The sequence below is a fragment of the Sinohyriopsis cumingii genome, chromosome 16, assembly GCF_028554795.1.
Source record: "Sinohyriopsis cumingii isolate HCF-2022 chromosome 16, ASM2855479v2, whole genome shotgun sequence".
Classification (NCBI taxonomy): Eukaryota; Metazoa; Mollusca; class Bivalvia; order Unionida; family Unionidae; genus Sinohyriopsis; species Sinohyriopsis cumingii.
In genome coordinates this window covers 41,392,342-41,417,508 of record NC_142976.1, presented here as the reverse complement: position 1 = coordinate 41,417,508, position 25,167 = coordinate 41,392,342, and the positions used below count along the sequence as shown (strand labels likewise).

General features: G+C 34.3%; 1 protein-coding gene and 1 long non-coding RNA gene across 2 annotated transcripts in view; one reads left to right on the top strand and one right to left on the bottom strand.

Moving 5' to 3' along the window:
- The first annotated feature begins 4,477 nt into the window (after positions 1 to 4,477).
- LOC149780290 (uncharacterized) lies at positions 4,478 to 5,580 on the top strand. Its single transcript, XR_016414888.1, has 2 exons — positions 4,478 to 4,650; positions 5,249 to 5,580. It is a non-coding gene; the product is annotated as an uncharacterized LOC149780290 (long non-coding RNA).
- Positions 5,581 to 9,333: 3,753 nt separating this feature from the next.
- LOC149780289 (rhophilin-1-like) overlaps positions 9,334 to 25,167 on the bottom strand; it is an 88,939-nt gene continuing 73,105 nt past the window's right edge. Inside the window, exon 15 of the mRNA XM_089937097.1 lies at positions 9,334 to 24,996. Coding sequence (XP_089793223.1) covers positions 24,628 to 24,996 — 369 coding nt within the window. The 3' untranslated portion in view covers positions 9,334 to 24,627. The remainder of the gene's footprint in view (positions 24,997 to 25,167) is intronic.

Genomic DNA, 25,167 nt, shown 5'->3' with positions numbered 1-25,167 from the left:
TGCACCATACTTGAGCTATATTTACCAGAAGTATCTCTCAACAGGTTCGGTTTCTGATGTGTAGAAAGCAGCAAATGACACGGCTATTTTCAAAAATGGAGAAAGATTCAAGGCTAACTACAATCGAACTTTACATGTACCTGCTGAAAAATGCTCAAACACATCATAGTCAGCAACATGATGCATCGTCTACGTCACTCCAACCTCCCTAAAGAATGCCAAACGGTTTCCGTGCCAGATGGCGACGTGAAATGACCCTTGCAGATGAGCTAGCCAAATCCTTAAACAGGGAAAGTAGTACAATCTTGCAGTTGTTGACTTTAGTTAGGCTTTCGATCGTGTCCTCCACGAATGGATCAGAGAATTTCAGACAGATCGCAGAGATATAGCCTGGATGGAGCAACATCAGACCCAGCACCGGTTGTTATCGGAGTACTTCGAGTGAGTGTTTTGGGCCCCGTCCTCTTTCTTGTGTACATCAATGACCTACCTTTAAGTGTCAAATCAAACGCAAGGCTGTTAGATTCTATACTTACTTCAACGATATTAATGTTTTTTTATTTACTGAATATCAAGTTGGATTGAGACCAGACTATCTTACTACTGACCATACATTTTCAATAAAGATTATGACAAATTTTTGCTTAGATAAGGTAAAGAAAACTTTCATTGTTGTTTTGTGTATTTTTTTCTTTTTCTAAAGCGTTTAATAATCAGTGGAGACGGGATCTACTATAAAATAGTAAAGGTCGATATGGGTGGTAATGTTCTCTAAATCCTCAAAAGCATGTATTCAAATGCAAAACACAGAACACCACAAAACTCACTTGATGCCTCAAGAGGGATAAAACAGAGTGACGGACCTGTCCCCCTGTTGTTCAATATATTTGTGAATGATATCCAATACATTTTAAATGAAGAAGTCTGCAATCCTCTATCAATCAACGATGAAAAAAATCACTTTTCTCTTATGCACGATGACAGTCATGTTACCTGAAAGTGCAAACGGTTTTCAGTCTCGTTTGTTTCCTTTACAAAAGTACTTTAGTAATAGAGACCCTGCATCAACCTGAATAATATTCAATAAAAGATACAGGGGGCTCATCAACGCGTTTCATCATGAGCAATAAACAGGTGAAAATTGTTGATGTGTACCAATACCTGGACATACACTTGATTCGCACAATTTTCTTTAATTCAAGGGATAAGCTGGGATAAGTGTCGGACAGGGCAAGCAAATCTTGATCTGTTCTGAGATCAGGCGGCCCATATAATATAAATTTTGTTTATAAAAAAAAAAAAAAACACAGCCCATCTGCCCTTGGACAGATTGTCAGCTGGGTCATTCCGACACTGGCTAAAATACGTTGAGGACTTGCGAGTGATAATACAGCTAAAACTATTTGATACCCTGGTTAATACAGCTAGAACTATTTGATACTCTGGTTATACTAAATTCTGATGTTGGCAGTTAAATACGGTTCTTTGACTGATTTCTATAATGTTAAGTTTCCCTTTGAATAATTGATGTTCAAGACAATGAAATTCATACCTGGTGTATACAGCAAAACAAGCAATATTGGTAGCAGTGCTGAGTTGGGTCGGTTTCCCAAAATAATAAATTTATATCAATCAACGTTTGAGCATTAGAAAAGCCTATCATGTGCTGATACATGGCGTCAACCCGCCCCTCCTCCGTGCACCAAATCAAAACAACAACATCTGTAGCTAAAAAAAATCTACTCCTGATTATCGCGCTGCACAAGATTTTAAATGTGTACCAACCTATAGAAAATGGCTTATGAAGCTAGACAAGATTGCGCGTGTATGTCAATCTGCATAGAAAAGGCGTATAAAGTTAATCAAGATGCAACATGTATAACAGCCTCTATACAGAAGTGTATAAAGTTGGACAAGAAGTAATTACTTGTGATAATTGGCCTAATTACTTGAATCAGAACATTCATACCTACTGACATTAATCTATCTCCTTTGAAAAGAAATATTCATAATATAGTTAAACATTATTGTGTAGTATATGAAAATGCAATCTGGAATACGAGATGATCTTTTTTTTTTTTTTTTACCAGCGTAAGCTTTGCTGAATTTTGTGGTTTTATAATTTTAAAAAAAATAAAGGTTAGAAAATCTGAGCTAGATCTGACTAAATAGTTACACCATTAATTAATCTTTTGGGCGAGTTTTATAACCATTTTCTTGAAGTATTTCTTCAGAAGTATTGCCGAGGCTATCAGTGCAACGTTATTCTGTGCCTGGTCAAGAAAGGTACTTTGACGAAAGTGCTTTTACGAGACTGTTTTTTCTCATAAACTCTTGGTAATGCTGTTTTCCATGACCATATAGAAAAGAGAGAGTGAGAGAAGAATAAGTTCAGACTCTCTTAAAAGAGGTATCACTCATAACAGTGTAGATACGACCACATCTTGGGGAATATGGCATTGCGGGAGGTATGGGATTCTGTAACGATACAAGCCTCTTTGAGATTCCGACGATAGGACTGACTTTATTGAAATACTCAACATATAAAATTACATTCCAGTATCAATCAGCATAAACTTAAGTTACGGATATAAGATATATATAAAACTACGATATTCCTTAACTTACCAACATCATACACTTATATAATTTCTGCCTTTTAGAATATAATACAGATAATTAAATATCGAATAAATTCACGATAGCTAAATAATCTAAAATTCAATATTTCAGACTAATACCACAATCATTTAATATAAATATATTTTACTGAATTTAATCTAAAATGTCATATTAAACTCTATTTTTTGACAGAGTATTTTATTTCTGAATTAACTATTACTAAGTATGAAGTTGGTAGCGAACGTCATTTTTTCACTATAATCAATAATATAATTACAAGTAAATATAAGTTCTTCAAACAATTAAACTTTCCAATACATTATATTAAAGAAATATTACAATAATCCAATGTTGCAAAGTGCCAATGTTAGATTAACAGCTTAACACTAAAAATCCATATACTATATATAAAAAAGTCGTACGCAGACGGCACCTTACCTGTAACGATACAAGAACCTTTGAGATTCCGACGAACGGACTGATTTGTCAACAAATGTCCTCGCAATCTATACACAGTTTCTCAGGACGCAGCCAAATATGGTCATACGTCTAGTTCTTGAGTTGCGCCAGAATCTCAAAGTGAGGCTTCATCGTTTCTTAAGACTATCGTCTAGGTCTATGTACGTCATAAGACAGACAATTTTGCCACATCAAGGCGTGGAGCTTATAGCTTAGTCAGCCAGATAATTTTAGGAATCGGCTAATTCAGCAACTTACACAACTTAGCGAGTGTAGTTTTTTTGCTGACTTTACGATACAAGAGAGATGTATAGTGCAAGAATTTTGTACATTTGCTCACAAGGGCGCAATCTTTATTAAATAGTATATAATTGTAATACTGAAATAAATGAATTTAATCTCAATATATTTTAATAGAAAATCACATTCAATATAATTTAGTATAAAAAAATTACTTTTAATACAATTTAAAGATAATTTCAATCTTATTACTTTTACTAAAAAAAATTCTGTCCTAATAGTACGGTTGGAGTCCTGCGGGTGAGAGTGCATCCCTAAAATTTGCACATATGATATGACAAACATATAATGTAAAGTAGCTCTTGTGTAGACAAAAAGCATCTTCTCTTTTTATACACAGTTTCTTAGGACGCGGCCAAATATGGTCATACGTCTATTTTTTTTTTAGTACTTATATTTACCCTTCTGCTCATGCGCGAGCCAAATAGCCAATGAAAGATGATGTTTCTAACACAACTAGGCAGTATGTTATTGAAAGATCACCTCTGATTTTGGTGTTTTCGGATCTATTCAGAAATTGCTTTCAAAATGTGTTTCCTACTCGAATTTCAGGCGAAAACGACAAAAACCTCTAGGGGTTAATGTGTTAAGAGATATAAGCAGACTGAGATAATTTCTTGAAGAAAGACTAATCATTTTTCGTCAAAATGTTGATGGATGCCTGAATCCTATATGAAGACATTGACAGAACAAGAGGAGAAGGATATAAAGTATGGAAGTTTGAATAATTATTGAACCTTAATGTTGAATGCATTCAGCATTTAACTTTTATCACATTTAAGCCAGAAAAGTCTTTGTGAATGATCACTTCGACCTTTCTTCTTTTCTTCCCCCCCCCCCCCATGCCAGTGTTAAAATTGAAAGGCCAACATCTACGACTCATTGAGATTTGACCAAGGCATTCCAAAGCTGTCCTGAGAAAGTAAATATTTGAGCTACCAACCATAACCGTTTGATAGGAGCCCATGTCAAATAGTCATTTTCAAAGGGAAGTGAGATGCAACGCAGTTCAAAGATTTTAGGCTGTCCAAAATCTGACAAAAGAAATGATTATTTTGGGAAAAATATAGGAACTGTTGCGTACGACTGGTTGGTTGAAATTCTTTAGTCTGAAACTTCCTGAGAAAGGAGAAGTTTGGCTACGAGGAAGACTAAAAAAAAATAGTGCTTTCCTCGCTAAACGAGAAAAGGGGACCAGGTGGCTGTCTTGTAAGAAATGACAGGCTTTAGTGCTAGGACGCACAATTTCTGAGAGAGAACAGCATTAAGGTACGCAATTTTAATTTTTCACATAAGTTTCCATTTTTGATTGTTTTATGCAGATATGTTTGACATGACTAGGATCCATATTATTATGTATCATTTATTTAATTTTATGGGAATCTTTAGGTTGCTAGAGTTGTTATGCAATTTATAATTTTACAGTTACTAGTTCATTGATAGAACTGACGGATTGCATGCGATCAAAATTTTCAAATGTGTAAGATTTCATAGGGTTATATGAAATAATTTCCTTTGTCTGTTAGGACGATACTGATTATTATGAGTTAACAATAATCACATATTTATATCTGTTTTTGTAATGTTTAAATGATCTTTTAGGTTAGGGATTGCTGTGAGCTAGAATTTTGTGAATTTTATACAATAGTAATCGAGCATGTGGTAGCGTAGGTAAAGAGCTATGGTGATGTTAGATACACCGCTCATGTGTTAATTTATGGTCGGTCACTGTGAAGCGAGAGTGATGATGTATCAAATTAGGTCAGAATTTATGCAGTGTTTGGATAGCTATTACGCTTCTAAGTAATGTAAGTGAGGGAATTTTATGTATGTATAGGAAGTGATACATATTGAGATGTCCTTTAAGGAAACCACTTTCTGGGAGAGACAGGACAGTCCAAAGACTAGGAAGTCTGGAAAGAGATGATGTGTTCAGAAGAAAAGACTATGAAGTCTAGAAATGGATGAAGTGTTCAGAATAGGAAGACTAGAGAGAGAATAGGAAGATGTGATACACGGGTCACGAGAGGAAGGTGATGCAATCAGTTGTGGACATTGCGCTCTTTTCACCACTTGTTATTATGATGAAATAAATCCAAATTGGACACTGCTATTAAATTCTGTTGACGTAACTTAGATTGAATTGGAGTTGCCGCTATTAATTGTTATTGATTAAATTTTGTTATTTTTCTTGTCTAAGAGGGCTCGTATCACATTATTTATTCCCAAATATTCACGCTCAGTTCTCTGTTGGTATTCTATCTATCCACTCACTCCGGGCTATAAAATCGAGGAAGGTCATCACCTAGATAATGCCAGCCAAATCCAATTAATCGCCCCTCTTACTAAGAGGGTGATGTTGTTGAGGAGATCGCAGAAGGTGGAAGAAATTCTATATCAAGGTTGAGTAATAAGATGAAATATAAATGATAATGACCATTAGAGAGAAGAATTTAAGATGGTACCAATTTCCTTATATGATGAAATAAACAACTGAGATGCAAAATATTTTTTTCATGATGAAGATCCTGCAAAACTGAATGAGAAAATAATGGAGTGTACGTCTCTTATGATGACAAAGTTTAGATCTCTCAAACATGAAATTGAGTACAAAATTAATAAGAGTGTGAGAGGCCTCTAAACAAGCCTTCTGTCACACTATGACTGGAAGTAGTAACTGATGAATGGTGGGATATGGCAACAATCCCTCTATCCATGGGGAGACCACTCTCATCTGACCTCCAGCTTTTTAAGCAGACATCATTTTTAGTGCTAAAATAATCCAAAAGATCTTTTAATTTGCTGTTGCTCTTGGTGGATTTACTTGCAGAGTACTCCAAATGGGTGATGTATCTGAAGAAAAAACTTGCCGTTTCAAGTGTTAACTATTCTTTTCATTAGTAAAACATATATTTAAAATTGTTGGCTTCTTGTCATTTGTGTATAAAAGGTCACCAGTTCTGAACCATTCATATAATTTAATAATTGTATGCAGTTGCCTCATTTGTCATCTTGTTATCCTTACTTTCGTTATGACAGTGAACTCTGTATTGAAAAATTACTTTCTTGTTACACTGCAATACTGTTTCTTGGGCTTATCCAGACATGATATTACCATCAAATTTTATAACTCTTATTAGCATAACTTCCATTTTTGCCCCCACAGTAAAACTGGTAACTCGAGAAAGTTCTTGTTGTAGTTTTTTCTGTTTCAAAACACAGAAATTTTCAATTTAGCAAATTGGATCAAAATAAACAAGAATATTATGATGTGTACATTCCAGATCTAGCTGGTATCTGGAAGGGTGCAAATTGTTTTGTTTGATGTAGTTGAAATGGATAAGGTTCCATGTAAAGTGTTCATCATATGGCTAGTTTTCGGGCCTAAAAAGAAAGCACACTAAAACTAAATGATCCATTCACATTGCCTCACTTATCACCCTAAGTAAAAAACTTCAAGAACAAGAAAACAAGAGTCACTTTAAGGGACTGACATTCTACTGTCTGTTGTTGTTATGGGTTTAATGCTGTTTTTAAGCACATGTTAGACTATACATGGTGGCCAGTACTTGGTGGAGGAAGAACCTGGGAAAGCCCCAGGAAGAAACACCTACCCACAGGAAGCAACTGGCAAGATTTCTCACGTACCTACCTTGTTCAAGCCACAGAGGTGAGATGTCAGTGATCTGTAAAGGCAAGCACCTTAGACCACTCAGCCACCCAATGCCCCTGAAAAGAATTTCCAGGAATTCAAGATAAGACCATTTCTTCTTTTTAACTGCTGAGTGTTGAAACTATCTCAAATTAGCCACTGTGGCAACCATATTGGATGTAAAATCAGCACCATTTTGATTCAGGTTGACACTGTTAGAGGACTTGGTGAAAACCACATGTTGATATGACCATCCATTCAGGAGAATTAGTGATAAGGTTTTCAACATGTTCATTGCAGCAGCAATATCTGAGGTCAGATCAGCTCCACTTTCATCCAAGCCAAACAAGATATCACAATTAGTCTTCTGGTTAAAACCCCATGTTGACATAACTTTTCATTTTGGAGCAGAAGCAAGATTTTCAAGATGGATGCCAAGGTGGCTATACTGGATGTCAAATCAGTACCATTTTCATCAAGTTCCAAGTAGACATCAGGTCAAAATCCCATGCTGATATGACTTTTCATTCAGGAAGTGTAGTAATAACCAAATTTTGAAGATGACTGCCATGATGGCCACATTTGACATCAGATTGGCACCATTATCATACAGGACCAGGTAGATCCCATAAAAAGTCTTTTAGTGCAAACCCTATGTTCATATGACCACACACATACCTGGCATAACATGGCATATCATGCTAAAAACACAATTATTATCCCAAACACAGTGGTACAGTCGTGTTTCGATAAATAAGATTTTCAGTAATCTTTGAAAAATAGAAATACCACTTCAGTATATCTTGGTTGACAGAGTTTTATTTCCTGAAGTTGCCTTCAAAAGGAGTGGCATTCAATTCTTTGCACATACTACGAACAACATATTGACATACGTTGGTCCTGTCTGTATGATGTATGTTGAAATAGGAGCATCACCTGTATGTAACATATTTAACTCACTCAATTGAACATTAAGATTAGTTCTTGATATTATTATTATTTTATTAGTGTTAAAAAACTATCAATTGACCCATGCTTTTCAGGATGATTCTAGCCGTGAAATAGATTGATTGAAAGTCAGTAATAAGCACGTACTCATGTTTACACAGCTGATTTGTGTCGATAAAGCATTACAACTGGATGGAGGCATTTATTAACTTAAAGCTCACATTAAATTTGAAAATGTTATGCCCCTCTGCCTCAATAGAATGGTCAATGACAAATGTGATGTATATTCATTTTTCTAAAGAGACAAGCATATCTTGTTATCAGACTGCATCACTGTTTTTACAATGCTAACATTACGGTCATCCAGAATAATTTGGTTCTGACCAGCATTCACTCCAAGAATCAAGCAGAGAAGTTTGAACACCAATACCATCCAGTTTCTGGTGAGTTTAGTAATGAACACTTATGACACTTGCACCACCTTCTGCACATACGTGGGTATGTATGGTGATGATATTTGACAATTACTAAGTCTACCAACTGATTTTTTCTAAGTAAGTAAATTGAACATGACAGACAAGCTATTTTCAGATTTTAATTTCCAATCATTTTCCATAGACTTATTTGAAAAGTTAGCTTATTCTTAATTGGACATAATTTTTTGGTCACACACAAAGCACTCCCACAACAAGACCTCAAAACACATGTTCTGAGCTTCAAAAACTCCCCAACACTGTCCAGGAATGTCGCAGATATGCCACACATTCAGGAAGAATAGTAATCAAGACAGCTGCCAAAGTCACACATAATGACAGACAGATCAGGTCCATATTCACTTATGATCAAGTAGGCATCAGAATAAGTCTTCGTCTGAAACCACCATGTCCATTTGTCTTTCCATTCAGGAGAAGTGATAAAATAATTTGAAGATGGCAGCCATGACAGTGGATGACAGACAATAGGCCATCCCATAAGCTCTTTTGATCTATTACCAGCAGAGATATAAACCACTATAATCTATTACCAGATACAGGTGAGTAACATCACAATATTATTGATAGACCACAAACTCCACCAACATGTCAGTCAAATGTTAGCCTATTGCAACAAACAATAGCCTGTTGACCACTGCTATTACTGGCAAGGTGTGAGTGTTACATAATAACAACATGGTTGAAAGCTTTTCCCTGGCTTGTCAGAGCAGCTCTGGTCATTGTGACCATACAGAATAATCAAACTGTAATTTTCAGCAATATACTGAGATTTCATAGTACAAACCAACCAACCAACTTGTACTAAATGGAAATGTCTGAATACCACTGACTAATTAGAAATTATAACATGAAATACAGTCAATATTATACATACATTTTATTCTTGGTAATGATGAATACTGGAAGACAAATGGATTATATATAATTGGATCTGTCTTGAACACAAAACAACATGCCAGTAAGGTATACATTATAATGCTAACATGTGACGGAATTATTTGATCACAGACACAATTTTTCCTACTACAAGAAATATTCATATATTATTACATAATGTAGTTATCATGAACTGAGGAAACATTTCCCCATGTATAATACATGTGCAACAATGAACAACTTTGACCCAGACCAGTTCTATGTCTGTTTATATGTGTGTGTGTGTGTGTGTAGTGTATCAGCATATACAACAAGCTATATAATGCTTATCAAATGTGATACAACTGTAAAGATAAAGTAGCATGAACATTGCAAACAATGGTTCAACACAGATGAGTGAACATATTCTTCTGAACAAACTTCACCAAATTAAAATAAGTACAAACCTTGGAAAACATAAAAACTTATTCTGAGCTGGTAAATAAATGTTAATTTCAGTTTTTAGTAAAACTTTTAGCAGATGATGGCTTATGCCTGGAAATTCCAGTACAAATTGACGTCGTCCTTACAAGTCACTGCTGGAAGTTTCTACAAAGGATTAGGGGTATGACTGGTAATAGATTAGAATTTACAAATATTTTTATTAATATTGAAGGTGAACTGGTGAATGTCCTGCTGAAAATGCTCCATAATGACTTACAAAATGGCCAATTTATACAGGGATTTCAGCATTTTCCATCATCTTCTACAAATGATACTTTTAACTGAAAACTGAATTCAACCAACAGATTTTAGACGCTAATCTGCTGAAGCATTATGTAATTGCCATAACGTGATGTGTCATGCTAAAAACATGTTTTTTTACTTCCAAAGCCTGTGACAAGACCATTTTTCGAGAAACATGATTTTCTGTAATCTTCAAAAAGGAAAAAATACCTAAACAACCACACTTCAATATATGCCAATAACATGTAGTCTGTATAAATGATAAACAGTTCTGTTTAGAGTTCATGTAAAACTATCTTTGGGGCAGTTTATGTAGGTGATTGTCATGGAGGCAATTACAAGGCAAGTCAGTCTGGTATAAACAAACAAATTTCACATACTATTTAACTGGCTGACAATAGTGAGGGTGATGTGTTAAATCCTTTGAAGACTGCTCTGGAGAAGGTCATTAGACTAATTTGCAGAGTTTGAAGCTTGAATAACAGTACTATCCAGTCTCTAATGAGTGCTAAGCAATCTGATTAAAATCAAATCTCCACTGTCCTATGTGAAGATCTGACAGCGACTACTTAGGGGACCTGTTCTGGTGACCTTTGAATTAGCCAACGGAAATGCAGCTTTCAGAAATCTGAACGTGAATCAAATCATTCGGCACACACTGAGGCTTTTCTGCCATTCTGCTCAGTCTCCCAAACATGAAGATGTAAAATATCATCTGATTGGCTGGTAAAAATAGCAATTACTGTAATAACATGGGTCACCAAAACATGACCCTAAGTGGTCACTGTCGGATGTTAATGTAGGATAGTGGAGATCTGATTTTAATCAGACTGGAGTGCCAAGATGAACACAAATGACACACATGCATTACCTTCAAACCCTGTATTAAATTACTGAGAAGAGCAGAGACTGCAGCTCATTAGGACTATATTCTTAGGCCTTGGATCTTAGTCACAGATACATATATTAGGTGTATTAATTTGCAACTAAATGTCAGTGCAATTGCAACCATGTCAGTGTCTGCAAATATGTGTATGTGCATGATGATGATATCTGATGATGCTAAGCCTACCAACTATTTTTGTTTTAAAGTATATTAAATGCTTTAATGAACACAGATAGATTCACATTCAAATTTTCAGTCGTTTTCTAGAGGCTTACATGAAAAGATAGCTTATTCTCATTTGAACGACATCACTTTTTGAGTGTTGCACATACTGAGACCCCTTAAGACCTCAAAACACAAAACCTAAGTCGCAAAAACCATCCAAACATGTGGCAATATGGCAGGTATGAACTGCAGACCTAGGTCAAAGCTTCCTTCAGTTGCGTATACCTTAAAAATGCAAAATTACAATATAACAAAAGGTTTAGTTTGTTTCTTCATAGAAAACAATATACAGTGTAAATATATATATTCTTATATACAATATATAAGACAATATATGGAGACCAAAATATGCTTTCCTTCAACTGGAAAGGAGACATTCTTTATGGATTTACTAATTTACTAATATACATGGGTAATATTTTTCTATTACATTACAAATGTACTCCATTAACAAGGCCAGGAAGGGACTTCATATATATATATCACTGATGTAACTAAATACTTATTACAGCTGTGCTAATGTATGCTGACATTTTTTTTATTGAATAGTGCATATATTGAAAATAAGACCATTTCTTCCCTTTAACTGCAGAGTTTTCAAAGTATCTGCGATATTTTTCAGCGATTTTCAAATCATCTACTGTGGTGGGCATATTGGATGTCAGATTGGCACCATTTTCATTTAGGACAAAGTAGACATCATTAGAAATCTTTGGTGAAAATTTCAACGTCATAATGATCATCCATTCACAGGGAGTAGAGGCAACAAAAATTTTAAGACAGCCATCAACAGCCACAATGAATCAAAGTACTGGCACCAATGTCATTTAGGACCAACTAGCTATGATAAGAAGTCTATTGGTGAAGACCTCATGTTGATATTGCCATCCATTTGGGAAAAGCAGAGATAACAAGATGTTCAATATAGTATTGAGAGTTAGTCATTTCATTTAGGACCAAGTCAAAATGACTCTCCCTTTAAGAGGACTAGCTAAACAAGATTTTCAAAATGGCCACATACTGAACATCAGAACAGCACCATTTTAATTTAAGTTCAACAAAACATTATAAGAAGTATTTTTGTAACAACCCCATGGATATAACCATCCATTTAGGAGGAGTAGAGATCTCTAGATTTTCAAGATGGCAACTGTGGTAGCCATATTGGATGTCTGAGCAAGACCATTTTGACTTAGGACCAACTAGAACATGGGATGCATGTGTGTGTATATTTTTAAGGCAATCCTCCAAGTAGTCAAGAAGAAGTAGTGAAAACTTGGATTGATGACTGACAACAGGCAAGTACAGCAAAAAAAGGTGCCATGAATGGCACATTGCATGCCAACCCAAAGTTTCATAGTCATCAACATATATAACTGAAATGTTGTGCAGTAACCATTTTTCTTCTCTCATTCAATGTGACCTTGACCTTTTTATCTTTTGAGCCAAAATCAATAGGCTTCATCCTTCATGACAGTGCAATCCATCCACAAAATTTGGTCTTGGACCGTTGTGTAAAACTAATGTGTGCAGACATCTTTTTCTCTCCCTGAGCTAGTGACCTTGACCTTAAGCATCAAAATCAATAGGCTTCTTCCTTATTACAAATTCCAAGCCATCCAAAATGTTTGGTCCAGGTATGTGATGCAGAACTAATATTATTGTGCAGAAATCATTTTTATTCTCTTGGTTACAGTGACCTTGACCTGAGATCTCAAAAAAGTAGGCTTCTTCCTTATGCAAGTGCAAACAATCCACACAGTAAGGTTAATTGTAGATTGTGGAGAATCTGAGTTACTGTGCAGAAACCATTTTTCTTCTTACAGTTGTAATGGCCATGACTATGTGACCACAAAATTGATAAGTTCCATCTGTATCCCAAACTTGCCATCTGTAAAGTTTGATAGCTGTAGATGGCAGCAAACAAATTACTGTGCAGAAATCATTTTTTTCTTACAGTCTCAGTGACAATGACTGTCAAGTCACAAAACTGAAGGGATATCCCTTACCCCAAAAGCAAGCTATCCACAAAGTTTTGCAACTATAGATGGTAAAGAACTTGAGTCATGGTGTGTAAACCATTTTTCTACTTTTAGTCACAGTGACCTTGACGTTTGACCTTTTAACCATAAATCAAAGCAAGCCACACACAACGCTTAGTAACTGTTGATAGATAAATGGAAAACAACATAATATGGTGGGCACATAAAAGTATTAATTTTGGCAATTTAATTTAAAATTTAGCAAAAGACATATTTATACATAAATATTTTGACATACAAGGTTGATAAAAGTCAATTCTCTTTGGATTTTTAGTGTTACAATGCAAAATTTGATTCTTGTTAGACAATTAATATTCTATATAAATAAAAATAATATACACTACCTTGAAGATATTTTCAAGGCAACATTATTCATTATTATTAAAAAAATACATAGTTGCTGGTGAACAATGAGTAAAACAAAATGTTTTTAAAAAATCTTTGAACTCACTAGTTTTACAATAATAATGTAATACTGTTTACTGGTCAGTTTGATTCTATAAAACATTGGTAGAAAAATGAAGAAGAAAAACACTACATTCATTTAAAACCATACTAGCTTAAATTACATGTACTGCAGTGTAGTTTAAAGATTGTTGACTTTCTGGAAAATGAAGCACTAATAAAAAAACAATAAGATGAAATCGATGTAACATTTCTTTAAAAACATCTTCGCATCTATATTACTGGCAAGCCATCTATGGCCACATCCACAGTCAAGTACAGAGCAGAAGCTCTGGAGGTCCAACAAGTTGATCAAATGGAAAACAACACATCACAGTAAGCAAATGCATAGTATGTAGCAGATGCATTATCAGAGGGGTGAAAAAAATGCAGTTTTAATATAAGAATGCAAAACAGGAGGCCCAAGTTGACCTGAGCTCCCTTGACTTGATCATATCTGCCTAAAAACTAAATGTAAAGCAACAGCAGCTGGCAAAAAAAAACAGGTTCAGTAGGATGCTTCTGTTGAAATTTCTTCCACTGATAGCAAATGTTGTGAAAGCAATTGTTTTAAGGTTTATTTATTTTATTTTTATCCATATATGATGGCTCATCAGCATCATTAGTCCAATATGGAAAGCTGGTCAAAATCGGTTGATAGATAAAGCTGTTTAAATGTTTTTCTATTTTTTGCATGGAATCCATATTTTGTCCCAAAAAAATCTGATCTGCCCTTCTTGCTAGGATGCTTTCTGTTAAGTCTGGTTACCTTCTGTTGAGTGTTTTTTGAGAAAAAGTTGTTTAGGTTTTTATGTCAATAGTCATGATACCAATCTGTAATGGTGGATAGCATAATTTGCAAGACCCTGAAACCCTCTATGTCAGGATACTTTCGGTCAAATCTGGGTTAATTCTGTTCAGCAGTTTTTGAGAATTTAACAGGTTTTTCAAAATCCCAATCAATCACACCTTTTGACTGACAGCTAATCTATAATTTATGGAGACAGTTATCACGTACACTCTGTCAGAAAGGCATATGCCTCACTGGAATATTTTACAAGTTTGGGGTGCCCCAAGTGGCCAAAGACTCTCCCCCTTATAGATTACTGACGTATCACCTCTGTCTGCACAGGTCTGAGTCTCAGTTCAACTAACATGCGAGAAAGCTTGCCAGTGACTTAACATTGGTCTTTTGTTATTCCCGCTTTTTTTCTTCACATGTCATTCCTCCACTAAATATACTGGTTGCTGTGTAAAGTCTACCATGTGCTGAAATATGGTGTTAAACCAACAAAAGCAACTTTACAAATTTGAAATCGCTAAAGTCACACACTTCATTACTGACTGTATACTCATTTTACAGAATGTTCCGACATAGATTTACAAGTAGAATGAATAATATCAGCTCATAACAATCAGTATATCATCATTTGCTCGAACAATATAAATGTCTTAACTAGTAATGTAACAAAGGGTGACAAATTTTACAGGTTGATTACATCATCTATACAGAGACACATCTAGCAAGGTGCTAGCATCAAGACAGATGCTTGCAGCAATATACAGAACAGCTGAACATGAACATCTCCCTCACTGACCTTGATCTTTGACAATTTGGACCATCAATAACTTTGGAACTTCTATATCTCTTTTCTTAACATATATATCAAGTCTGATGACAATTCAATCATCCAAAAATGCAAAGAATTAAATCATCAAAAAAAAGGAAATGAAAATGTTTAAAAAAATATTTTAAAACCATAAAAAAATAAAAATAGTGATCAGAGAGTTGGGTATCACTTTCCGTGATAGTCCTCAGAGTTCAATTTCAACACAGACAAGATCTCTTCACTGGCAACTATAACTTAAATGTCATCACAAAAAACATGCTACTGTAATTCTAAAGAAATAATAATGCAACAAATCTGCAAAGCATTTTGAAAATTGAAATTCTGGAACTTGATCCTAAAACAGTCTACCAAAAAACATTGGAAATAGTATGCAATGAACTTGTACATGAAGGTTTATTTGTGGCTGATAAAAAAACTTCTAAACTCATATTTGACAATTTGTAGACAACTGGCCAATTTATTTATGTATTATGTATTAAATGGCATATGAATGCATATTAAATGGCGTATGACTGCATATTAAATGGCACATGAATGCATATTAAATGGCATATGAAATGACATGAATACTTATTAAATGACATAAAATGAGAGAAAAATGTAAGAGCTAAACTAGGGCAATATATCTTTCTCATCTTATAATCTTCCATAATTGTTCATAAAAAATAAAATATTTTTAAGATGCATTTAATTATGTCACTTAAAAAAACCCAACTGACATTGCTTTATAGATATAAATATCTTTATTTGCATGAAACACATTGCTTTATAGATATCAATATCTTTATTTGCATGAAACATATTGCTTTATAGATATCAATATCTTTATTCTGCATGTGCATGATATAGATATTTCTTTATAGATATCAGTATCTTTATTCTGCATGAAACACTGGTTTATAGATATCAATATCTTTATTTTGCATGAAACAAATATTGCTTTATAGATATCAATACCTTTATTCTGCATGTGCATGACACAGGTATTTCTTTATAGATATCAGTATCTTTGTTCTGCATGAAACACTGGTTTATAGATATCAATATCTTTCTTTTGCATGAAACAAATATTGCTTTATAGATATCCATATCTTTATTTTTCATGAAACTAAATAGAAACAATATATTTGGCATAAAAATGAGATAAAATAGCAAGACAATATGAATACAGAATTTGTTTAAAAATTTCGCTAGTGAGCTAAATACAGTCACACTGAAAAAGCTGATGCATTCACCCACCCAAATTTTGAGTTTCAGACATGTGCATCATGAATTATATTTATGAGATATGAAACATAGTAACTTTCATGGGATAAATAAAAATCTAATAATGTAAATTAGGATGTTTTCTATGTAATTTAGAAAAATATTTGCAAAGAATGTGAAAAATGTCTGCAGCAAATGCAAGGTAATGGGTTTAATATTTTGAATATTTGTAGTTTTCAAGAAAATGTAGAAGAAATTAATTTATTTCTTTTTTTGGCATTTATAATTTGGTGTTTAATGGAGAAAGAAAGTACAGTGGTCTCCCCACCCTATGTCCACCCAGTTTTAGCAGCCAGAATCCTGAATGCTGGTGACTTTGTGTTCAAAAGTACCCCTACAGGCTGGACACTCCTGAAATGTGGCCAGCATAATCATTTACCCCTCACAAGTGGACAAATATCTTTCATATTGGGTTTTACAGATATAAATCTCACAAATATTTTATTTTTAAGCTTAACACATCCAAAATCCGTTCCAAAATGTTGAATAAATGTCTAACTTTAATCCTTACAAAGGAGAAGTAATCCAGTTATATATATATATATATATATATATATATATATATATATATATATATATATATATATATATATATATATATACATACATACATATATACACACACACACATACACATATATCAAGGCCAGTGCAAGCTATGTGGGAGCAGTGTTCTTGCGCAGGGAGCCATTTTCAAAGGGGTGCCAAATTGGAGAAGAAAAGAGCGCAAAATATCATACAAGGGAGGGAAAAACATTGATTTTTTAATCTGAAAATCTTTTTTGATCGTACCTTACATCAATTTCTTACAAGCTTTCTTATCAGCGAATATTATAATGATGAGGGGTGGGTGACAAGTGTCTGTTTTGCAAAGGCGCCATATTGCCTTGCACTGGCTCTGATATATATATATATATATATATATATATATATATATATATATATATATATATATATATATATATATATATATATATATATTGGCAACCCTGATAAAATGTATACTAATATAAATTTTATACATATTAGAATAGTGGCAGTGATTTATTCCCCTAAAAATAAAAATTACAAAAACATGTGTTTTTGCTTTACCCTGTTTAAATTTCAAACAAAAGAACAGGAAAAACAAAAATAATGTGTCCATGATCAAAGTTCCCTTAAAAAATACTTCCAGTGAGTAGAATGTGCCTAGACCACTGACCAGGGACAGTTAATGGTTGTCTATCAGGGCATTTCAAGATCGTCAAGTCTCCTCTGATACCATGCTCTTTGCCAAGGTGATGCCCAAATGCATATGCTAAAAGTTATAAAAATGCAATGTATTTAATCAATGGAGATTAAAGAAAGGGCAGCCCCAAAGGAGGAAAGGGCATACCCCAATGAGGGCAGGATGCACATCAGAGAGGGAAGGGCATACCCCAGTGTGGGTGCACCCAGGAGATGAAAAGGCATATCCTAGTGTGTGCAGGGTGTATCTAAGTGAGAAGAGGGTACATACAAGAGTGGGCAGGGTGCAGCACCCTCCTAAAAATGGCTCAGGACAACATGGGAGCAATTATAAACATCAAACATGGGTTCCAAGAAATATGGTGACTCACCTTTACACTGTGCTATGAAGTAACCCTTCTGTATCCGATCTGACAACACTTTAATAAAGAACCTTAATGTTGCCATTGCCAATGCTACCATGGCTCCCAGAAAATGTATATATCTGTCTTTTCATTTACAAAGCTGTCAACACAATCAAAATGATATATGGTAATAAAATGGTGGAGAATTCAAAAGTAAATTGTGAGAAGCAAAACAAAGGTTTTGGTAGCTTCAGGATTTTATAGTATAACCTACCATACAGTTAGCAAGGAATTGTTTACATGAACCATCTTCCACAGCTGTCCTTAAGATATCATCATACAGCACACTCTAATGTACTTACATATATATTTAGTATTTTCTAACAACATGGATACCATTTAAACAAGAGTATGGTGAACTATATGCATGTGCTGTATGTAATAGTCCTCCATTGGCACTTGTAGGGAGGGTGTGGTTGAGAAGATTTATTAGTGGGTCTCAATCACCTTGACCTTTGTTAAGGTAAGCCATCTTGAACTCAATGTATATGCAGAAACCATTATTTTCTTATTAGACCTACCATGACTGTGGTCTATGACCTTTTGACCCCGAGAACAGTATTTCTTTTATTAATGCAAATGCAAACCATCAACAAAGTTTGGTCAAGGAACTTACTCTAGAATAAAAGCTATTATGCAAAACCCATTGCAACAATTACCCTAACCTTTGACCCCCAAATCAATAGGCCTTTTTCATAACTTAAATGCAAGCCTCTAGAAACTGTAGTGAAGATACATTGTCTAGAAACAAAAGTCATTATGCAAAAACCATTTTTCTTTGACATAGCGACCATGACTTTTGACATTTTCACCCCAAAATCAGTCAGTTTCTTATCTAAAACCATTTTTTAATTCAGAGTAGCTTTCACTTTTAAACCAAAAAAATTAATTGGCTGCTTCCATACCCCAAGTGCACGTCATCCACAAACTTTGGTCTGGGTATGTGAACTAATACTAATGCTGAGAAGAAACCAAAATTCTTCTTTTACTTAAAGAGACTTTGGCTTCTTGACCCCAAAAATAACAAGCTTTTTCCTTACTCAAATGCAAGCCACGCACATAGTAAGTTTGGTAACAGCTGATGGTAGAGAACTCAAGTGATTGTGCAGGAATCATTTTTCCTCTTCCAGTTACAGTGAACTTTTCCTTTGACCTAGAGACCTCAAATTTAATAGGATTCTTCCTAACCCCAAATACAAGCAATCCACAGAGCATGGGAGCTGCAGATAGTTAGGAAATTTAGTTATTGCATGTGGAAACAATTTTTTCCATTTAGTCAGCAATCTTAAACTTTCGATCTTTTTGATCTCAAGATCAACAGCATCGTTCCCTATACCAAGTGCAAGCCATAACAAAGCTTGACAACTGTAGATGGTTGACAACTCGAGAAAATACATTGGTAACAGATGGATGGATGGATGGATGGATGAACATATAATGTATTAATATACTATGCTTGACATTATTGAAAGCATATAGAAACTGTAGCTTGAAAGTGGTTGTAATTCTTAATTTATTTTCTGTATATTCTAGGTCTTTCTTCATTGTCTACAAAAGTCTTTAAACTTCTGTGTTATTTTATTACATGTTTGATTCATTCTTCAACAGGTTAGTACTAACTTATTTTACAGCTAATGAAATGGTATTTTAATCTATAAATACACACTACTGTATAATATCTGTAACAAGTGCAGAAATATATATTGTGCGATACATTGTAGATAATAAAGATATTAGGGCCCATTCTAGGAGGCATACATGTGGGACTCGTGCTAGTTTAAAACAAGTGTATCTACTAAAAATCATCACAAAGTACAAGACCCACACATATTTACAAGCTCCACCTTCATTATCTGAATAAACCTCTCCTATATTTACAAAAATTCCCCTCTTTTTTAACATCAAGGGGGAAATTCACCCTAAATGTTAATTCCTAGAATAGACCCTGATATATTTTGCTAATCATAAAATAAAACATGTGCTTTTTTGTAGAAAAATATCTTTAAACATTTATCTGCGTGACTACAATGTTTTACTGTAAATCTCCAGTGATAAACCCAAACCCTGGATTTATCACTGGAGATCAACTGTATTTTACCAAAACTTGCCTTCTTTCACAAAGCTCAGATTTTTAACATAGATATGCAAAATTGTGAAAGCAAATATCACACCTAAAGAAACAGTAAAAACAACCAATAAAACAACCTAACATCCATCATACTTGCAAGCCTCATGCATTCTTCACACCACTTCTACCAAACATACACAAATATACGCTTACAAATATACCCCATTTTGTGTTTGTATTATGCTTATAACATTTTCAATATATCTGTATAAACAACCATTTTGAATTGCAACAGCAGGATACAAAAGAAATTTTGTTTCAAAACACAAGATCAATCACTCTGGGATTCTGTCATTTAATGATTTGACAACTGCTTCTGAGGGGCAATTGTCTCTTTAAAAGAAAACAAATTGTCGTTTCTTTTGTTCTTGCACTGGATAATGAAAAACAGCCACTCTGTTTCAATATAAATTTTTTCTCTCCAAAATGTAGTAAGATATAGTATCACACTTCATCAAGAAATGATTGTAATTACTTTTTACCTGTGTATAATGCATACTCAACTGCAAACAAGGTTGACTCTCAAATCTGTTGGTGTGTTAGGTAGGGGCCAGCAGTTCAGGCCAACACATCTGGAGCATGTTCTGGTGTTTCCGCCAATGGCTGCAAAAATACCTCACAAATAATACAGTAGCTGCCACTGCATATACATGAACCTTTATTACCAAATGACATCATATGCGTGCCATACGCTATCAGTGTTCATTATGGCGACTTAATAAGTGAGATGACTTAGCCTTGACCAAAATGCTCCAAAATTTCTTTTCTTTTCAAGTATGAACTTATCAGAAAACTAAAGTTTACTTAATCTGTGCAAAATAATTCCATAAAGGTATCATAATGCTTTTGGCATGGTTCTATTATGCCTAGCTTAATTCAGCCTGTAACAAAGTTCTCCACCATCTTCCAATTTTTGTCTCCCTTTAATGCTGTATCACTCCACAGTAAGTATTTTCATGTTGGATTTTGGTAGAAAAGCATCAAGTGTTCCAATTGGGGTCTGCACTGATCAGTTTATAACAGTTTTCTTCACTGTAGACATGCTGCATATTTTAGCATTTCAACTAAATAACATAACATAATAAGACCAAAATATGACAAACCATTACAAATTCTTCTTCCCTTTATGATTTATGTATTCAAAATGAATTTCATCAGGTTTTTTGTGCAGATGGTTTATAGTGTATTCAAAAGAAGATTTAGTGTTGATTATGCACACAAGTTAGGATGGAAGTTCAGACTGGTTTCAGGTTAACTTTCTAAAAAAATCTAAATCGAATGTTCTAAATATCCATACAAGTCTATGTTTCAATCACTGCAAAAGGTGATCTAACACCAAAACACCTGTTAAAAAATCAAAGTTTGTCTGAAAGGTATTTTTAACAACCTTTAACATAGGATACAGCATTTTCAATTCATAATACAGACCTTAAAGTTTTGTCATATTTATTTAATATCGTCTCTTCTTATATTCATTAAAATTACAAAATACACTGCAGGTGTATATTGAAGAAAACAACAGATTTTGATCTACATAACATTGTATGATGGCAGATTTGGGTCACTGCTGTTTGCAGTTTGGTGAACATTATATACTTGTAAATATGGTCTTGGAGATCTCTGATGATTATCTCTTGATTATAGTAAATCACAGGTTTCAAAACATGTTGCTAATCATCCTCCAAGACAAGATACTGTTCTGTGACAATAATTTGTCTTGTCTACTCATGAAAAATTGATAAATCCTCATCCAGCAACCTCTCATTACAATGAGCAGGAAAATGCATTTTCAGAGCCATGATATATTACAATGGCATTGTGGGCAATCCACAAATATTTTTAAATAATTGACTTGAGAGTTATTTCCCTTTCCATATGTTTGAACCAATCTACTTCTCTTGACACATTTTTGTTCCTTCACACACTCTTATTATCATATGTCTGTATATATGGTTAGAGACAGAAGACTATTCTATTCATACATGTAAAAGCACAATAAAAGAAATTACAAAAAAAAGTTTTCTGCAGTCACTTATACGCAGTTTGTGTAATATCAATGAATGGGGGAAAAAATCTTGCACAATAGAAACTGAACAAAGTACATTGTGAATTTGGAGGAAATCCTAAATCTTACTTGGCAACTAAAAAAGAATACTCTGGAAGACTTCAGACATAAAGTGTGCAAAAGATCTGACAAATCATTAATGCAATTATGGTCAATACAAATGAAGCATTTAAAGGACAACACAAAACTGACATTGTATAGACAATGAGATTAAAACTTTTTTTAAAACTCACAGTCATTCTAAACAAACATAACAAAATTTAACATTGTTTATAAATATATGTTATCAACTGTAGATGATTTTGATTCATAAAAACTTTTTGAAATTGCACTAACTTTAAAATTTAATATAGTTTTAAAAAAACAAAGTGAATTTAAGATCAATTGTACAAAATATGCATTCTTGCAGCAGCATAACTGAAAAGGAGGTGGTCCTTGAGGTGTACAAGACATTAAAAAGTGGAAGAAACTCGGCTTAAACAACACATTTCCCATTCATTGGCTTAAGACTTTATATATCCCATTCATTGGTTTAAGATTATACATATCCCACTGCTTGTCTTAGACTATATATATCCCATACATTGGCATAGACTATACATATACCATTGCTGGGCTAAGACTAAACATATCCCATTCATTGGCTTAGACTATACATATTTCATTCATTGGCTTAGACTATACATATCCCATTGATGGGATAAGACTATACATATCCCATTGATGGGATAAGACTATACATATTCCATTCATTGGCTTTGACTATACATATTCCATTCATTGGCTTAGACTATACATATCCCATTGATGGGATAAGACTATACATATCCCATTGCTGGGCTAAGACTAAACATATCCCATTCATTGGCTTAGACTATACATATTTCATTCATTGGCTTAGACTATACATATCCCATTGATGGGATAAGACTATACATATCCCATTGATGGGATAAGACTATACATATTCCATTCATTGGCTTAGACTATACATATTCCATTCATCTGCTTTGACTATACATATCCCATTCATTGGCTTAGACTATACATATCCCATTCTTTGGCTTAGACTTTATATATCCCATTCATTGGTTTAAGATTATACATATCCCATTGCTTGTCTTAGACTTTATATATCCCACTGCTTGGCTGAGACTATACATATCCCATTGCTTGGCTGAGACTATATATATCTCATTGATTGGCTTAGACTATACATATCCAGTTCTTTGGCTTAGACTATACATATCCCATTCTTTGGCTTAGACTTTATATATTCCATTCATTGGTTTAAGATTATACATATCCCACTGCTTGTCTTAGACTTTATATATCCCATTGCTTGGCTTAGATTATACATGTTCCATTCAATGGCTTGGACTATACATATCCCATTCTTTGGCTTAGACTATACATATCCCATTCTTTGGCTTAGACTATATATATCCCATTGCTTGGCTGAGACTATACCTATCCCATTGCTTGGCTGAGACTATATATATCTCATTCATTGGCTTAGACTATACATATCCCATCGCTTGGTTGAGACTTTACAAATCCCATTCATGTAGGGAATGAGACTAATATGGCCCAACCTGATCATCTATAGCATTCTTGATATGCTTATTCCAGCAAGATTTACCTCCCTTTGAGCACTTCACGCAAACATATTCATTTTCTTGCCATGAAGGGAAAATACTACTCTCAGTACTGATCTTCAAAAATAACAATTTCATCTTCTCTTTGAAAACAAATTTCAGATCAATGACAAATACCTAACTGCAATGTCAATCAATGAAAACATTAGCAGCCATCCAATCAAAGTGATGGATACACTAGTACATAATGGATGTAATCAGATCTGCCAATGCACTGTATGACAGAAGATCTGGGTCTGTGCAAATTGCAACTGAACTCGACTTACAAGCAAGTATACAAAGTGAAGTGGAATAAAATTTGGAAAAAGGTTAGATATATTAAATGACTTGATCAAATCAAGTCCAGCAAAACATAACAGTACTAGTTTATAACCTATGAAATACTGATCTGGCCATGAATATATACATAATAAGGATTCAAAAACAATACTGGATTTAACATTTCAACTCAAGAGACATCTTAAAAACAAGGAAGTAACAGATAAAATTATTTGGCAGACTACAGGAAAAAATATGAATTTATGACAGTATAATCAGCTCAGAGACCTCACTAAAGTAGATTTGATGAGAAATCTTATCTGAGAAGAATTTCTCCATCATCCACTTCTCGGCTTTTGGTGACCTCTTGACCCTGATCTTTCTCCTTTGATCCCTTCCGCACAAATATCCACGGAGCACTGAGTCTGCTTCTGTTACTCTTAGCACTCTGGGCCGAAAGACTTTCCCTTGGACTGTGCATCATTCTCATGGGTGTTCCTGGGGTGCTCGGAGCAGAGGATACTCCACTACCCTCTGTCATGGTCTGGTTCATAGGTGTGATGAGTTTCAGTGCCAATTGTGTCCCCGATTTCCTAACTAGAGTCACCACTTCATCATGTTTTGCCCATTTGGTGTCAATGTTGCCAACAGCAACAATTACATCGCCATTTTTCATACTGCTTGCCTACAAGAAAACACAGTATGGTAAATTTCCTATCTTTACAGTCGCCATAATTTGAGTAATTACTCCCTTGACATAAATCTTGCACATCCTTAATCCCTTTGGGCAAGTATGTAGTTATAGTCAAAATATATTCCAACAGTCAAAATTCACTGTCAGAAACAAGTTCAATCA